At 39.7% G+C, this 18,658-nt stretch overlaps 1 protein-coding gene across 3 annotated transcripts in view; it reads left to right on the top strand.

The window, feature by feature from the left end:
- The window catches only part of HYCC1 (hyccin PI4KA lipid kinase complex subunit 1), a 90,170-nt gene that overhangs the window by 33,430 nt on the left and 38,082 nt on the right, over positions 1–18,658 (top strand). For all 3 annotated transcript variants that reach the window (XM_062179257.1, XM_062179255.1, XM_062179258.1), the window contains exons 2-6: positions 4,766–4,844; positions 11,655–11,756; positions 16,887–17,066; positions 17,909–17,989; positions 18,488–18,603. In XM_062179257.1, the coding sequence (XP_062035241.1) occupies positions 4,794–4,844; positions 11,655–11,756; positions 16,887–17,066; positions 17,909–17,989; positions 18,488–18,603 (530 nt within the window). In that variant the 5' untranslated portion in view covers positions 4,766–4,793. The remainder of the gene's footprint in view (positions 1–4,765; positions 4,845–11,654; positions 11,757–16,886; positions 17,067–17,908; positions 17,990–18,487; positions 18,604–18,658) is intronic.

Below are 18,658 nucleotides of genomic sequence, written 5' to 3'. Positions count from 1 at the left end.
AGCTGTGTTGAATATTCTGATTACACCATATCTTTTTTTCAATATTTGATATTACCTCTCCTTCATTCTGGTCATACCTCTGTGTGTGTGTGTGTGTGTGTTTGGTGGTAGTGGTGGGGCTGTATTTCATTTTGAGTTTTGACATTTCCCTGATGACTAGCAAAGCTGAGCACCTTTCATCTTTTATAGTTTCTGCTTGGATAAATGATGCTCTCGGTTTTTCCAATTGGGTTGTCTGCTTTTTTCTTAATCATCTGTAAGAGTTTTTTTTTTTTTTTCTGGTTATCAGATGTTTGTCTCAAATATATGAATTGCAAATATCTTTTCCCACTTTATGACTTTTCTTTTTCATTCTCTTGGTAATGTATTTTGATGAACACAAGTTCTCACTTTTAATGAAGGTCGTTTTATTCCCCCTCCCTGCCTTATGATGAGTGCTTTTGTGTCTCTTGTTTAAGAAACCTTTGCCTACCCCAAGGTTATGAAAGTACTCGCTGGTGTTTTCTTCTAAAAGCTTTATGGTTCGCCACTCCTGGTTAGGTCTGTGATTCAGCTGGGACTGGTTGTTGCATACAGTGTGGGCTAAGGGGGTCATGGCTCTTTCTTTCCCTTGTTCCGGGGTAGCCATCCAGTTGACCTAGCCCCAGGAATTATAATTTCTTATTGAATTTCAGTGTTGCTTACATTATAAATCAGTGACTACGTCTGTGGAAGTTTGTTTCTGACCAGATTATTCTGTTGCATTAGTTTGTCTTTTCTACCCTTCTGACCATACCACACTGACTTAATTAGTAGAGGCCTAGGACATTTTGTAAAAAGTCTTGATATTGGGAATTCCAAGTCTTCCAGCTTTGTTGTTTTTCTTCAAGGTTGCTCGAGTTATTCTTGATCTTTTGCATATTCCTTTAGATTCTTTTGAATCTTTTTTTTTTTTTAATTTTTTTTTTTTTTTTGACAGGCAGAGTTAGACAGTGAGAGAGAGAGAGACAGAGAGAAAGGTCTTCCTTTTTCCATTGGTTCACCCCCAAATGGCCACTATGGCCAGCGTGCTGCACCAATCTGAAACCAGGAGCCAGGTGCTTCCTCCTGGTCTCCCATGCGGGTGCAGGGCCCAAGGATCTGGGCCATCCTCCACTGCACTCCTGGGCCACAGCAGAGAGCTGGACTGGAAGAGGAGCAACCGGGACAGAATCCGGCGCCCCAACCGGGACTAGAACCTGGGGTGCTGGTGCCGCAGGCGGAGGGAGGATTAGTGTATTGAGCCATGGCGCCGGCCTTGAATCTTTAATTATAATTACAAAGTTACTTTCAATTTTTATAAAAATGTTACCTCCCCAATTCCTTGTAATATGATGTAGGGTGATTCTATTTGTGATAACTTTTTCTCCTAAATTTATTAGATGGAAGAATGTATACAAAAGAAAATTTATGTATATTTATATTTACTTCACTTCACAAATACATAGAAGAGAATAAGACTAAGTTGAAAAAGACAGAAAGAGGGGCCAGCGCTGTGGTGTAGTGGGTAAAGCTGCTGCTTGCTGTGCCAGCATCCCATCCATATGGGTGCCGGTTCAAGTCCTGGCTGCTTCACTTCTGATCCAGCTCTCTGCTATGGCCTGGGAAAACAGTACAAGGACCTAAGTCCTTGGGCCTCAGCGCCCATGTGGGAGACCTGGAGGAGGCTCCTGGCTCCTGGCTTCTGATTGGCACAGCTCTGAACGTTGTGACCAATTGGGGAGTGAACCAGTGTTGGAGGACCTCTCTCTCTGTCTCTCTCTCTCTGCCTCTCCTCTCTCTGTGTAACTCTGACTTTCAAATAAATAAATAAATCTTAAAAAAACCAGAAATAAAATAATGGTAAGATTATAAAATAAACCAGTAGGTAAGATTCATCTAGGCTTGTTTTTTTTTCTGGGCAAGGCCGAAGCTGTGGCCCCATTTTTATTAGAATCAAAGCAAAGTTATGAGATTCACAGTACCCATAGTATAAAAATAAGCGTTACTCTGCAGGAGAGATTTTCTTGGTAGTGAAAACTGAGGATGCAAATTTTCCTCCTTATTGACTTTTAGGGGGATAATATGTGACCCAACAGTGTTTTGGGTAGTATGTTGGACGTAATTCCAAAGTTTATCCGAATACATAGTTACAACAAATCAATAATAAGGTACAGATATGTGGCTTTCTGATAGTTTGACTTGATCCACAGATAAATTGGGCTATCATTTATTCTAAAAAATGAGATACATATCATTCAGGTGATTCTTTGTGAATGAGTGAATATTGTAGGGTACTAAACAAACCATAGAAAAATATAATTAATAGATGAACCTATTTTGGTGCCAAAAAATTATAAGCCATGTATAGTCTTTTCATAATATATATTTTCCATGAACTTTTTGAAGACCCCTCATATGTGTGTACCTCATGTATATTTGTGTATATACAAATGAATATATTATATATATGTGTATGTATATATACACTTTTTTCTTAAATATATTTTAAGTGGGAATTTATTAAGAAAACTTTAGGATTTTTTTAAAAGATTTTTTTTATTTGAAAGGCATGGTTACTGAGAGAGTGAGAAAGTGAGAGAGAGAGATACCTTCCATCTGTTGGTTCACTCCCCAGTCTGAAGCCAAGGACCAGGAGCCTCTTCCAGATCTCCCACGTAGGTGCAGAGCCCCAGGCACTTCGGCCATCCTCTGCTGCTTTCCCAGGCGCATTAACAGGGAGCTGGGCTGGAAGTAAGAGCAGCCAGGACTCAAACAGATGCCCATACGGGATGCCAGCATTCCAGGCAGCTTAACCCACTATGCTACAACATGGGCCCCAGGATGTATTCTTTAGCAAGAAGCTGTGTTGTTCATCTGTGTATTTTGATAGACAGCTGAGCAAAGATTAGATGAGTTAGCAATATTCTTTAATAATATCACATAGTAATAATACTTTATCATCAGATATTGTTATATGTATTTTTGTTTGCATTTTAAGGTTTAATCCTCACATTAATCCCTTGGAAATACTTACAGTGGTCATTCCTGTTTCACAATTGAAAAAAATAAGGCAAACACCTTGCCCAAGTTTATACTACAAGTATTTGAGTTAGGATTCAGTTTTTGGGGGCCGGCACTGTGGCCCAGTGGGTTAAAGCCCTGGTCTGAAGCGCTGGCATCCCATATGAGTGCTGGTTCTAGTCCTAGCTGCCCCTCTTCCAATCCAGTTCTCTGCTGTGGCCTGGGAAAGCAATGGAAGATGGCCCAAGTCCTTGGGCCCCTACACCCGCGTGGCAGACCCGGAAGAAGCTCCTGGCTCCTGGCTTCGGATAGGTGCAGCTCCAGCCGTTGCGGCCATCTGCGGAATGAACCAGTGGATGGAAGACCTCTCTCTGTCTCTACCACTCTCTGTAATTCTGTCTTTCAAATAAAAAAGAAAAAAAAAAAAAGGATTCAGTTTTTGGCAAATCTGCCTCAGTTTTTACTACATTATTTTGCTGTCAAAAATTAAGAAGCCTAATAATTTGTTCCTGAATTAGGAGGTTAGGAAGTTTAAACAGAGCTAAAGTTTTCCCTTAGGAAAACTCTTAGGAAAGAGTTTCTAAGTCTATTCCTGTACAGATGGATGGGTGAGGAAAATATAGCACTTCGACAAAAATTTTGCCCATGTAAAACTGTTTTACATCTCCTTTAGCTTGCTTTGTTTCTTCTTTATGTTTAATTAAAACCCAATCTTCTGAGTAACTGTTCCTGAATATGGTCTGTGAGCAGAATGTGGAAGTTGTCAGAATCAAAATGGAGTTGCTTGTGCCAACCCTAATGAAAATAAATAAATAAAGGCGGGCAGTTATGAAGAAAGGGTTCTCGTGCATAATTGCTGCGTGGTGAGTATCCAGACTCTGCCAGAACCACAAGCTTGCCCTGAGGACACTTGACCTTATACCAAAGGCACTCTGCAAAGAACGGACATCTGCCCGGCAGCTGTTCCTGCACCCTCAGGCCAGCATCACTCTGGTTCTTAATCACTGTGGCCAGAGATTGTGTTTCAGAATGCCTGATGCAATCCTTCTCAGCTTTGCCTTTGAAAATTTTGCCTTGCCTCCGCTTACTTGAATATAACTATAGCTTACTACTGATGCATAGTTCCATTGTGATGCTCTGCTAGTCCCCGTAAATCCATAAATGTTAGTCACTGGAGAATTTCTCTCTCTTTTTTTTTTTAGGCTGACAGGTCATTATCTTGGATATTATCACTTTTACTTTTTTAGATGAATATTAATCTTTCAAGAATCCAGACGGCTAAGCTAGATAGTTACTGTTGAAAAAAAGAAACGAAATATAATGAAATATAATCAAATTAAGTTGCCTTCTATAAAGTCAATTTTGGATGTATATCTTTTTGTCTTTTCAGTTTTGAAATATCTTATGCAGTTTTCTTAAGATGAGTGATATTTTTGAAATTGTTTAATTGCTACTGTGGGAAAGTGTCCAGTATGTTTTGCAGCTGGCATTCCTGAAAGCTGACTGAAAATTGCAGAGCCCATTTCTTCATGTTGTGATATTTATACTTTTGTCAGAATGCTTGTATTTTAATGCTGGCTTTATGCACATTGGTTTGAAATTAGTCTAGTAATTTGGAGCTACTTTAATTTCACAAATAAGGTGTTAAGTAACTTAATTGTGTCAGATTACCCCTTTTCATAGTAATCTGACTGTAAAAGAAATATATTCAAAATTGTATTGTTTTTCCTATGTTAATTTTCAGGTTGAAGGTCTAGAGCAGATGTGGAAAGATGTTCACTTCAGAGAAAGGTGTTGTGGAGGAATGGCTGTCAGAGTTTAAGGTAATATTTATTGATCTAATATAGTTATTATATTCCAAAGAAATTTGTCTCATGTTTAAATTCCATTGGCTTTGAATTTTTTTGTATATAACAGAAAAGCTAAATAACTATGGAAGAAGTATGATCTAATAAATCTTAATATGGAATTATTTACGTGCAATAATATTTTCTAGAAAATGTATTCCATTTTTCTCAAAAAGTGATTCAGTGAATTTATTCTTTTGTTTGTTGTTTTTTCCCTCTTGTGGCAATGCCACAAAGAATGGGTGAATTCTCTAAATGCTGATGTCTCTCTCCAAGGGCCACTGATGATTCATTGTCGTCCTTCACTTGGGGTGGGGGGTAATGGAACTGGGCATACCAGCAATGAGAAGAAAATGGGAAGGCATGAGCTCAACTTTGTCCTAGTAGATCTTTCTCCAGTTAGCTATAAGGAATGTGTAACCTTTGATTAGTTAATGAAGGGAATACAACTTATGTTTTCATACCTAATGGACTCTTCTCTATAACTAAAACTGTGTTCCTTAAACCAACTAATTATCTTTTCTTGTCCTTACTGACACATAAGTTTGTTTATGCACTTTATTATGATGAACCATGAGAGTGAAGGGTTTAGACTGCAGTAGTGACTTTGATTTTTATCCAGATCATCTTCAAGGGAAAACTCAGAGTTGAGTTTATTGGTTTGCTGCAGGAAAAGACTGCACAACAGGTACCCTGGGGGCCTCTCACCAGAAAGTGGGAAAAATAAAATTATTATACCATTTGGAGAAAGGGTGGAGTTTAGGTGAAATTTAAATAAAGCAGGATTTTGGGCTGTTGTAATGAGTTTAACGCCTTGTCTGGCCTTCACAGTTGTCTCAGAAACTGTGAAGTGACACCGATTTGGAAAGTTGTATCCAGAAGCCCCTTCACTGAAGGGGAGATCAAGTTGGAAATCAGGGCTGCTTTCATGTGTCAACGCCACTTAGATCCTCCAGGCAAGAGTGGGATGTCCCATTCTTCCTAATATATTCAAACAGCAACGTTTTTGATAATCTGTGATTTTAGACACCAAAGCTTGTCAGTGAGTCACTCAAGTACAGAGGTTGTTGGGACACTTGAGTTGCTGTGTGTCCTTGGCAGAGCAATGTTTCCTGCTAACAGCCAGCCTTATCTCTCTGTTACCTAATCCTGTTGAATGGGTGGGCAGATTCATCTTTCATATAGTCATGTGTTGAGCATCCTTCTATGGATTCCCTAAGTAATGAAGTGGTATAGAGTGTTGCAAAGGTGTGCTGTCCATAGTGCTTCCTATGTATTTCCATAGTTTGGCTAGATCTTATATGTGCTCTCCACCCCCACTCCCACTCCCACCCCACCCCAGTTTATATTACCTTGTGAATAAGGCATTCCAAATGTTTTTAAGCTTTTTTTTTTTCTGCTTCAAAAATGTTTGATGTGGTTTGTTCTATATTATCATGATTTTTGAGGGGGTAGGTTGATGGCCATTGTCAAGTTTAACAGTTGAGTACTATTGCTTTTTGAATATCTGTTTGTTTAATGATGAAGTCGGAAGTACCTAGAGTTATCCATCCTTTAAGGTGGGAATAGTGGGAAGAGGGTATGTTAAAGGGTGGGTCATAGGGGAAGGACCAGCTAGTGGAAATCATGACTGACGCATTTCCTTTCCCGTCTGTCTGTTCATTCTGTTCCCTTCCTGTCTTGAGTATGTAGACACTGAGAGGGAGCTGGATCAGCTTTGGTGTGCTCTCATGTCAGCAGAGCTGGGGATTGGGGCGAAGGGGTACAGAGGTGGCATGTGAAGAGTCAGCCGGAGAGGTTCCACTGAGCAGAGAAGTGAACCAAGCAGATGTGTCAACATATTGAGGATAATGGGAGTGAGATTTCTCTCCCTCCATCTGATCACGGAATGACAAACTTGGAATGGGGAAAAGCAAGAAAGAACTCTAAAGTGTTGGACAGAGTAAGAAGAATCTATGAACTCCTGGGTTTTAAATGTGTGTGATACTTGTGTGTCTGTTCACGCATAGGTGCAGGTAACTTCAAGATGTTTTTGGAAACATGGAATTAAGAGAGAAACTAATTTTTCCTTGACTGTTTTGACATATGCTCTAATGCACGTGTGTGTTTCTTAGCCCTGTTCACTGAGAGGACTTAGAAGCAATGAGTGACAGGCATACAAAGCACATAGATCTTTTTTCCTAAATATCTTCCACTAAAAGAATCCAGAGTACAGATAAATAGCCAATCTAACATGGTACCTGGATCACAATATTTTACCAAGTATTTATTTATAAATTTAATACAAGGGTAGGGAAACTTTTCCACTGGGAGAAGGGAGTGAACGCACAGATCTCGTGAAATGAAAAGTGATTTAATTTAGTTTCTGACTACCCATCTCCCTCACGATCAGACTTACCAGTTTTCACTCAATTTGATATTGATTTTAAGATTTTTATTTGTTTTCATTTATTTGGAAGGAGGAATTCCTGGAAATTGTCTTGAGTGTTATTCTGAATTGTGTTAATGTGTATTGAATTCAGCTCTTTGTCTGTTAAGGAGAGTAAGGTTATCAGGCAAAATCAGCAGCACACCAGGGGGAATGCTAGAGGACTTCAGAAGTTCATGGTGGGGCTGGCTCTGTGGCGCAGTAGGTTAATCCTCCGCCTGCAGCACTGTCATCCCATGTGGGCGCCGGTTCTAGTCCCAGCTGCTCCTCTCGATCCAATTCTCTGCTATGGCCTGGAAAAGTAGTAGAGGATGGCTCAAGTCCTTGGGGCCCTACGCCCACCTGGGAGACCCAGAAGAAGCTGGAGAGTGAATTAGTGGATGGGAGACCTTTCTAAAACTCTGTTTCTCCCTCTCACTGTCTGTAACTCTGTCAAATAAATAAATAAAATAATCTTTTTAAAAAAAGTTCATGTTAAATGTGTATTAGGAGAAATATGCCTGGATTTAATTTTTTTTGTGTGCCAAGATAACCATCCATGTATTAATTCCATCCCCCCACACCCAAAAGTTTTTGAAGTACCTTGTAAAAGGTAAAAAAAAAAAAAAAACACGCTTTGGCAGAAATCTGCTAAGTACAGTTGTTGTTTTTTTTTTTTTTTAAGATTTATTTATTTGAAAGGTAGAGTGTTAGGGAGAGAGAGAGACCACAGCAGCCGGATCTGGGTCTAGCTGAAGCCAGGAGCCAGGACCTTCATCCTAGTCTGCCGTCGGTGTGGCAGAGACCCAGACACTTGGGTCATCTTGCACTGCCTACCCAGGCGCATTAGCAGGCGGCTGTATGGGAAATGAAATAGCCAGGATTGAACTGGCACTCCAATAGGGAATGCTGGCACTCCAATAGGGAATGCTGGCATCGGTATCACAGTAGCGGCTTAACCTGGCGTGGCACAACACTGGCCCTGGTAAGTACTTTTAAAATTAAGATAATTTGAAATTCGGATAACCTGCCTTTTGATGTGATTTGTGATGTTAAATGACATTTGTTAAAATAATAACCATAGTGCTAATCAGGCCAAGGTCACCGTGCTTGGTCAAGTGGGCTGAGTCAGAAATCCTTTGATCAAATCCCAGTTTTCCTGCTGGATTGTTGTGTTATGATGGGCAAATCACAGAAGCTCTGCAGGTCTCAGTGTCTTCATCAGAAAACCAAAGCAGGTGGTCAGTGAAGATGGTCTTAGCTGTACACTGTTCACGGTCACAGTCTGAACTCCCAGCCTCATAACCTCATAGAGCAGCCTCTCAAAGGCACAGAGACAGACAGTTTGCTTTGTGAACATCTTTCATTTAAAATTTTAAGTATTAAGAGAAATTTGTTTCCCTTTGGAAAAACTTCGGTGTCTGCTTTAGCTATGGACTCATATTTGTCTTGTTTTTATATACCGACAAAATGATTAGACTAGGATTTCATTTCAAGATTTCATGAATAGTTCAATCTTTATCTTTTCTAAGATTTACTTGTAAAACATTTCTTTCAGGTTATATTGTGTTTTTATGATTGCTGTGTGTAGATTTATCTAATGGATTTCTAGACTCCTAACTTTTTCAATTTTCTGATAGCCACTGAATCTTAATAAGTGATTCAAATCTAGTCTTATGTGTGATGTTGTTGAAAAGGTTGTTTTATTTACTGGTTCTTCTCCCATCTGTCCATCTTCATTAATTCTTTTGCACCCAACCCGTATTATCTCCTTACATTAAAAAAAAAAAAAAGCCATCTGGCAGACAATACTTTAGTATGAAGCATCTGTCTTCAAATTTGCCCAGAAAAATTTCCCAGCATAATGTCTCATTGATGCCTTTCTTCCTCATCTCTGCCATCTGAAGTGTGAGAAGCCTTGAATGGCACTAAGAAGGCCAGTACTTTTGAATTAGTACAGTGCAGGGAGATATGAATGTTTGCTCTAACAGTTTTTACATTCATTTGGACCTCTCAGACCTTAAGCTTTTCAAGCACCATTCACACACACGGCAGCTGTATCTTCTCCCCTTTTGCATGCAAAAGTAACTTTTCCCACATTCACAAAGTGAAATAATGACAGAATTTGGAATAAAATATAAGAATTAGTGCATTAATTTTTAGGCTATCCCTCTTCTCATTTAGTAGTAGTAGCATTGGTTTTCCAGAGCTTACCTCTTCAGAAAAGAGGTGTCTTTCTGCCTTTGGCTGTTTCACAAAAATAGTTTACCTCACGAGCACTAACTGAGATATAAACTAAAAAATTTAGTCATTGTTTTAATTTTAGCCTAGATAGTATATTACAATATTATCTCTCTATCCACTGATTCTAAGATATTTATATTTTAATTCACTTATTCTTAAATTTTATAGACATGTATATTAGATACATATGTATATATTTTAATTATATAATATTTAATTTATGTGTTTTAATTATATAAAACTAGGAATATAAAATATGTAGGTTCATTTCTTTTCAGAGGGTTAGAAATCTGTTATTTATTTGACTGTTAATCCCTTTTTATATAAATTCCCCTAGTGTTAAGTGACTCTTGATCATATGACGGAAATGAAATGTTGCCTGGAGATCTTTTGTTCTGTGCTTTTGAAATATTGAAGCATGCCCTAATCTCCTCTCTTGTTTATGTAAGCAGTGCAGTGAGCTTGTTTTTCCTCTGGAGGATAGTGGAAGGTTCTCAGATAATTCACGTTTACTTACTATTCTAGCAAACAAAACTCACGTTTTAAGAAATCTGTTCCCTTTTATGTCCTAAGGTGAAATATGACCTATTTTTAAAGAATCTACTGAGGAGTTGCAGTGGCAGTTTTCATTTCTTCTTCTATCTATGATAAGTTCCCTCAGCAAAGGTTTGTGAGGGAGCTCGTGCCGAGTGGTGTGGATGCAGAAGTGGTAAGACAGCTCCTACCCTCCAGGAGCTCACTGTAAAGTGAAATCGCATAAAATCATATCCTTATTATGAAAAGCTACACTGTTGAATTTTTTTCAAAGATTTATTTATTTATTTATTTGACAGAGTTACAGACAGTGAGAGAGAGAGACAGAGAGAGAGGTTTTCCTTCCGTTGGTTCATTCCCCACATGGCCGCAATGGTCAGAGCTGCGCCAATCAGAAGCCAGGAGCCAGGTGCTTCCTCCCGGTCCCCCACAAGGGTGCAGGGGCCCAAGCACCTGGGCCATCCTCTACTGCCTCCCCCTCTCCCCCAGGCCATAGCAGAGAGCTGGACTGGAAGAGGAGCAACCAGGACTAAGACCAGTGTCCATGTGGGATGCAGGTGGAGGATTAACCTAGCGCATCATGGCGCCAGCCCCACACTGTTGAATTTTACGTGTCTATTTATGTACACATATATCTGTAGGACCAAAACCCGTGTTAAATCATGAACTACTAGGATGCAGAACGTGTGAAAAGTAGCACATGTTTTGGAGTGACGCTTAGGACTACCTTGAGGTGTGGTATCTACTACAGGATTAGCATTGACTGGAGGAAGTGAGGACGTAGTTGGGAGAGAAAGAATAATGACTCTGGAGGCCAATTTTATCGTCATTATCATGACATCGGTGTCTTTTGCATACTTCCCCACTATTTTTTTTATATTTAAACCATTCACGTTCCTCTCTGGTTGCATGTCCTGTTGTGTGGGTAGTGCTGGCAAGCTATGATTAGTTGCTCCTATTTTAAGTTGCATTAGGGAAACTAGTTTATGGTTGGTAGTGAGAACATCTGAGAAGTCTGTTTTCCCACCAGTTCCTAGAGTAGAACAGCGTTACAGAGCTTACTACTCACAACATATTGCTCAGGAGACATTTGGATTGAACGGTCTGCTGTGACATTCAGCTCTGAAACATTATCAGAGCCGTATATAGCATGTTTAGGAAGAATCAGGATCAGTATAGATAACGTGACTCATAATTTATATACCACCACAAAAAATATCACTAGCTTCACACGGGGTTTGCATCCTCAATTTTAACCTCAAACTGGTCAAAGATGAAGTATTGATGTTAATTTATGTCCCTGATGATGGGTAGAGGCTAGAATATATTTTTGCTTTATTTTGATTTTTTGTTGGGATATAATTCATAGAAGATTCACCATTTTAAGTTGAAATACAGTATTTTATTTATTTGGCAGATTCGCAATGTAGTGCAGCCAGCATTCCTATCACCCTCCAAAAACTCTACCTGTCAGTCACTCTCAACCCACCTCCTTCCTCCTCCAGTGTCTGCCAACAACTGATCTCCTTTCTATTCTGTGGATTTTCCTATCTTGGAAATTTCATAAAAATATAACTTGTTTTTTTTTTTAATTTGTTTAGACACTACCAGAAACATCTTTACCAAATTATGCTACAAATTTGAAAGACAAGAGTTCTTTAGTTTCATCTCTCTATAAAGTTATCCAGGAACCACAAAGTGAGGTAAGTATTCTTACAGTTTATGATGCTGTTTTTTTTTTTAAAGATTTATTTTATTTATTTGAAAGACAGAGTTACAGAGAGAGGTAGAGACAGAGAGAGGTCTTCCACCCGCTGGTTCACTCCGCAGATGGCCGCAATGGCCGGAGCTGCACCGATCAGGAGCCAGGAGCTTCTTCCGGGTCTCCCATGCGGGTACAGGGGCCCAAGCACTTGGGCCATCTTCTACTGCTATCCCAGGCCATAGCAGAGAGCTGGATCGGAAGAGGAACAGCCTGGACTAGAACCGGCACCCAGATGGGATGCTGGCGCTTCAGGCCAGGGCTTTAACTCACTGTGCCACAGCGCTGCCCCTATGATGCTGTTATATTCAGTTGATCATTTTTATTTTTATTATGAAGTATAACACATATAAAAGGGTAAGAAAACATATATGTTTAAAGAGCAATGAAATGAAATCCAGTGTGTACCATTTGCCAAGCAAAAATAGATAAAATTTTTAACATATTCCAAAAGCTATCTTTGAGCATTCTATGTATGTGTTTGTGCATGTGTGTGTGTGTATGTGTGTGTGTATGTGTGTGTGTGTGTGTGAGAGAGAGAGAGAGGGAGAGAGAGAGAGAGAGATATCAGTTATTACAAGGTTTATGACCTCATGTATAATACTTTGTCAGGGATAAAGCTATGAGGATATAAAGATGTGGAGTAGGGAAGGTACGTGTTGGACCAAGGAGGTGCACCAAGATCTGAATGAATTGAAGTAAGCAAGAGAGACAAAAATCAGAGGCAAGAACTTTCCTGGAGGGGGACAAATAGGTTGGGAGGCCCTGAGATAGGTGTATGTACTGTGTCAAGAAACAGGTATAGAGACAGTGTGTGTGGGTATGGTGTCGTTTGCTTGAGTGGCGCTTTTAACTGAGTGCAATTTTAGATAGGCATACAATTGGAGGCTAAGAATGCTGAAGTCTGTCATGACATCAGCTCTTTTTTGAGAGTCATGGGATGCCTCTTTGGGGTTCTAGGAGTAGAGAGCCCGGAGTGAGGGAGGCTGCTACCAGCGGCTGCTGGCGCCTGAGCAACGGAGTCCTTCCAACTGCTCTGTCTTCCCTACCTGTTCCTCAGTGGTTGTTCAATACAAACATTTTGCAAGGTTTTCCTAGTAAATTTACGCAAGCTTGATTCTCCCAGCTTAGTTATTTCCCTCTGATTTATTTTTATTTATGTAAAAGGGAGAGAGAGAGAGAAGAGAGAGAGAGAGAGAGAGAGAGAGAGAAATATGAGTCTTTCATCTGCTAGTGTATTCCCCAAATGCCAGCAGCGGCTGGGGATGGGCCAGGCTGAAACCAGGAGCCTGGAACTCTATCTGGGTCTCCTACCTGGGTGGTAGTGGCCCGAGTACTTGAATCATTGTCTGCTGCCTTCCCAGGTGCATTAGCAGGGACCTAGATTGGAAGTGGAGCAGCCAGGACTCAAGCTTGTACTGCAATATGGGATGCAGGTGTTTCAGGCAGGGACTTAACCTACTGGCCACAGTGCCAGCTCTCCTACTTAGTTATTAAAGAGCATGTTTTCGTGAACCGTTTCAACCACTAGAAATGTGTCTTGGATACAGACTTCTTAACTTATAAATGAATTGTTGTAAATGTCCCTTTGTAGCTTACTGTTTTAAAGCTCTGGATGTGTTTTAGAATGGAGACAAGATACGTGATTAAGTTCTCATCAGACTCATAAAAAGCCTATTTAACACATAAAAAATAAACTTGAGGTACAGTTCTTTTTAATAGTACTGGATAACCTAACCACCATACATGAAAATGTTTCCTTGAGAAAGAACACTCAGAATTTCAGCCCAGACTCTAGGGAGCACAGCCTGTTCTAATGCTCCATGAACATTGCTTCAAATATATTCAGGTTAGGTTGTCAGATACTGCCTGTGTTTCCCACTCTGTATATTATTGTTTTCTTTTCCAACACTTTCCAGAATGTTTTATAAAGTAGTTAGAAGGCCTGAGTCTAGTTCTGACCTTTGTGATATTGGCCTCTTTGTCTCTATTTTCTTACTTGGAAAGTGTGGATAATGATATTCCACCCTACAGTGTTTTGGAATTGATGAGGTTCATGTATGGAAAAGTAGTACTTTGCAAACTGTAAAACACTGTACAGATACTGGTGTTGGTGTGGGTTTCAAACAGTTTCATCTAATCTTTCTGCAATATGTAATTTCTGCCTCCCCTTTGAATCTGTCTTCATTTGGTCCTGCTTTCATAAAGCAACGACCCTTTAAATGTTGGACTTCAAGCTGGTTATAAGGCCTTTGAGTGTGTTTTGATTAAATTTGATTCTGTGTTCTTGCAGACTGTCTTGAATACATTTTCTAATAAGGTTTTATAACTTAACAAATATTTGCTACATGTTTCAAGTCTTACCAGTTGATCTAGTCAAAGCTTTCCCAGGGATTTGGAGATGAAGTGTATCATCCTACAAGTTTTCTTTCTTCCTTCCTTTCTTTCTTTCTTTCTTTTTTTTTTTTTTTTACAGGCAGAGTGGGTAGTGAGAGAGAGAAACAGAGAGAAAGGTCTTCCTTTTTGCCATTGGTTCACCTTTCAATGGCCGCTGCGGCAGGCGCATCTCGGTGATCCGAAGCCAGGAGCCAGGTGCTTCTCCTGGTCTCCCATACGGGTGCAGGGCCCAAGCACTTGGGCCATCCTCCACTGCCTTCCCGGACCACAGCAGAGAGCTGGCCTGGAAGAGGGGCAACCGGGATAGAATCCGGTGCCCCAACTGGGACTAAACCCGGTGTGCCGGCACCACAAGGCGGAGGATTAGCCTGTTAAGCCACGGCGCAGGCCAATTCTTTTTCTTTTCTTTTCTTTTTTTTTTTTTTTTTTTTTTTTTGACAGGCAGAGTGGACAGTGAGAGAGAGAGACAGAGAGAAAGGTCTTCCTTTTGCCGTTGGTTCACCCTCCAATGGCCGCCGCGGTAGGCGCGCTGCAGCCGGCGCACCGTGCTGATCCAATGGCAGGAGCCAGGTGCTTATCCTGGTCTCCCATGGGGTGCAGGGCCCAAGCACTTGGGCCATCCTCCACTGCACTCCCTGGCCACAGCAGAGAGCTGGCCTGGAAGAGGGGCAACTGGGACAGGATCGGTGCCCCAACCGGGACTAGAACCCCGTGTGCTGGAGCCGCAAGGCGGAGGATTAGCCTAATGAGCTGGGGCGCCAGCCAATTCTTTTTCTTTTTTAAGATTTATTTATGTATTTGAGTTACAGGAGGTGAGGAGGGAGACAGAGAGAAATCTTCCATTCGCTGGTTCACTCCCCAAATAGCTGCAATGGCCAGAACTGAGCTGGTCTGAGGCCAGGAGCCAGGAGCTTTTTCTGGGTCTGCTTCATGGGTGCAGGGGCCCAAACATTCAGGCCATCTTTTGCTGCTTTACCAGGTGCATTAGCAGGGAGCTGGATTGGAAGTGGAGCAGCTGGGACTCAGACTGGTGCCTAAATGGGATGCAGGTGCCGCAGGCAAGATTGTTGAGGCTGGTACACAAGGAAATTTTGAGACTGTATCCTGGAAGCTAACCAGTCTTTCCTTCTTCTTATCATTCCTAATGTCTTTCTTCCAAATTCCTACTCTAATATCTTTTCTTGTTGTCTGTAAATGGGGTTACTTCACCTCCTGCCCTCCAGTTTCCTGCTGCCTTCCCATAGCCACAGTGGACACCTGTCGCCCTCTAAAGACCATTTAGAGAGTGGGAAAACATTCCTTATGAGGAGTAACTGTCAGAAGTTAGGTAGTTTGTCTGATAGGAAAGATTAACTTGATTTAGTCAATGTTTACTGAAATGTGACTTTTGTTAAATCTTATTTAAATAATGTTGACTTTAATTTTCAGTTTACATATTTAAATTATTTGAAACCAAAACACCCACTTTAAATTAGTTTCTGTTCATTTCAATTATTGGCAGTAGAAAATCTGTTTAGTAAAATGAGTTAAATCCATTATGTAAACTAGTGAAGTATAGTTCATTGAAAATATAATAGCTGGATTGTTTCCTTGAAAAATCAGTACCCTGTGAATCTTGTGACATATTGACTTGTGTGTGATTGTTCTGTATACTGTAAAATAATATTATCTATGAGTGTCTTTTATCTTGCCTTTCTGAATTGAAAAAAGACAGTCTATTGTGAAGATATAGCCGCTCTAGTAACTGAGTAGTGGTGGGGGTATGGTGGGAAAGGAGAAGGTTACAGATGACTCCAAATTATGTTTAAAACAAAATTGGGGCTGGCGCTGTGGCTTAGCGGGTAAGGCCACCACCTGCAGTGCCTGCATCCCATGTGGGTCCTGGTTCGAGACCCGGCTGCTCCACTTCCAATCCAGCTCTCTGCTATGGCCTGGGAAGGTGGTAGAAGATGGCCCAAGTCCTTGGGCCCCTGCACCTGTGAGGGAGACTGGGAAGAAGCTCCTGGCTCCTGGCTTCTGGATGGGCACAGCTCCAGCCGTTGCGGCCAACTAGGGAGTGAGTGAACCATCGGATGGAAGACCTCTCTCTCTCTTTCTCTGCCTCACCTCTGTGTAAATAAATTTACTTTTAAGTAAATAACTAAATCTTTTAAAAAATTGTAGGAACATTTAGATTATCTGGGGGGGGGGCAATTAACCATGGTTACAATCAGAATCTCAACCCAGGGGCTCTGTAATTATTCAGCTACTATACATGCTAGTCACTGCTGTCAGAGACAGCTCGGAAGGGAGATGTGGCAGTGACTTCCTAGTTTCCTTGACCCCATGGCAAGCCATTTCTATATTGTCATGTATTTAACCAGCAGTGATGGATATTAAGGAAGAAATTTCTGACAACTTAGCTATTTTCAGAAGTTAAAAAGACATGGTTTTCATACCTATACTATCTAACAGTTAAAGATGGTCTTGAAGTTTACACTCTGCCTTCATACTTGTGTTGCACTGTTTGCCCTTCCCCCAAGGTTCCAAAAGTTTACTGAATAGCTTAGTCATGAATAGCTTTGCTTCAAAAAAAAAATTAAAATACTTATATATTCCATTAGTCACCAATCCAGAAAAACCTTTTACATTTCATATAACAATGTCATTCAAATGCGTTTCATTTTCCTTCCAGTTGCTAGAACCTGTCTGTCACCAGCTCTTTGAGTTCTATCGCAGTGGGGAGGAACAGTTGCTTCGGTTCACCCTGCAGTTTCTCCCAGAACTGATTTGGTGCTACCTCGCAGTTTCAGCCAGCAGAAACGTGCACAGCAGCGGATGCATCGAAGCTCTTCTCTTAGGGGTTTACAATTTGGTTTGTATTTAATGTAGTTAACACAGTGCTTTTTAGCAAAATCCAATCCATAACCTTTGCCACTTTTTTTTTTTGGGGGTAAAGCCTATGTTTGTTTTTCATATTCAAATGACTCATAGTTCATTCTCTCTCAAAAAAAGAAAAAGACTGTATGTGGTTAGAGACTCTACAGGCATGCATATAATTATGTAAATAAACCCTTATGGATTGATTGAAGACTAGAAATCAAATGATTTCAGTTCTTTTAAGGAGGTACCCAAAAAATACGATGTTGTGTTTTAAATTTTTAACTTAAAATATACTACTTATAAATGATGTTTCTGACCTTCACAAAAAGTTTAGAAAAAACCTCATCTAATATTCAGCATAGTTCCCTAAAATGTGGATCATCTCCAGGGTTTGCACCATTGATTTAGGATTTGCATTACTTAGAATTTTCAATACTAATAGAGTTTATATATCAGTTAGTATGATGCTCTAGATACTTATAGTTTATAGTTTTAAAAATAGAAAATAAATTTAAGATCCATTCATATTTATATCCTTAATTGATTTAGAAAATGTAACTGGCTTTATTAGAAAGATCAATGTTTATTAAGACATTGTATCTGTGTCTCAGCCATTCTCAAAGCTATTTGTTACTTATATTTTAAAAGTAAGAGGATATGCATTTTAACTATTGCTATTTATGAATAATTGATAACAGAGTCTCATGGTTTAAGATTATAATTGACTTTAAAATTCCTTTCTACTCAGGTCTTTTTTTAAAAATTTAGACTAACAAAATGAATTGATGTGTAAAAAAGGTAAATATGTCAAGATATTTTCTTTCACTTTTGTAGGAAATAGTTGACAAACAGGGACATAGCAAAGTATTGAGTTTTACGATTCCATCTTTATCCAAACCATCTGTGTATCATGAAGTAAGTGACATTTTATCAAAGTAAGTTTACTAGTCCTAAGGTTTGATATTACCTTAAATTGGGGGTTAGTTATCGAGGCAAACAAAATTGCTGAATTTATTAGTACCTTAAAAAGTATAAAGCACCAAAGTATTTACTGTTTCCAAAATAAAATGAATAATCAAAATCATTAAACTCTGAATTAAAATTTGATAGTAAAAGATCCGTTGAAAGTAGTCTGTTTTCTCAGCCCCTGAGAGATAAGTCTAATCAGATTGTTTTTGTATATAGCAATTGTGTATTTCCACAGCAGAATTTTTTGAAATCACTTCCTATTTATCCTTTGTGGTTTGGTTTTAAATTATTTATTTCTTTTTGAGCAGAAAATTCGGTAGTTAGTCTGAATATTTTTAGTGTATGTCATGTTCATGGTAGTCATTCTTAGTGGTGTATGTACTGAAAATATCATATTTTCAATGGAATAGCTTTTCCCCCTTTGTTCAAATGTCTTTTCTGCAGCCTTCCAGCATTGGGTCCATGGCCCTGACTGAAAGTGCACTCTCCCAGCACGGTTTGTCCAAAGTTGTGTACAGTGGACCTCATCCTCAAAGGGAGATGCTGACAGCACAGAATAGGTATACCATTGGGATTGACTTTAAAAAGTGATTTCTGTAGATTTATAATATTGTT

The sequence above is a fragment of the Lepus europaeus genome, chromosome 20, assembly GCF_033115175.1.
Source record: "Lepus europaeus isolate LE1 chromosome 20, mLepTim1.pri, whole genome shotgun sequence".
NCBI classification, from domain to species: domain Eukaryota; kingdom Metazoa; phylum Chordata; class Mammalia; order Lagomorpha; family Leporidae; genus Lepus; species Lepus europaeus.
This window is presented reverse-complemented; position numbering and strand designations above follow the sequence as displayed.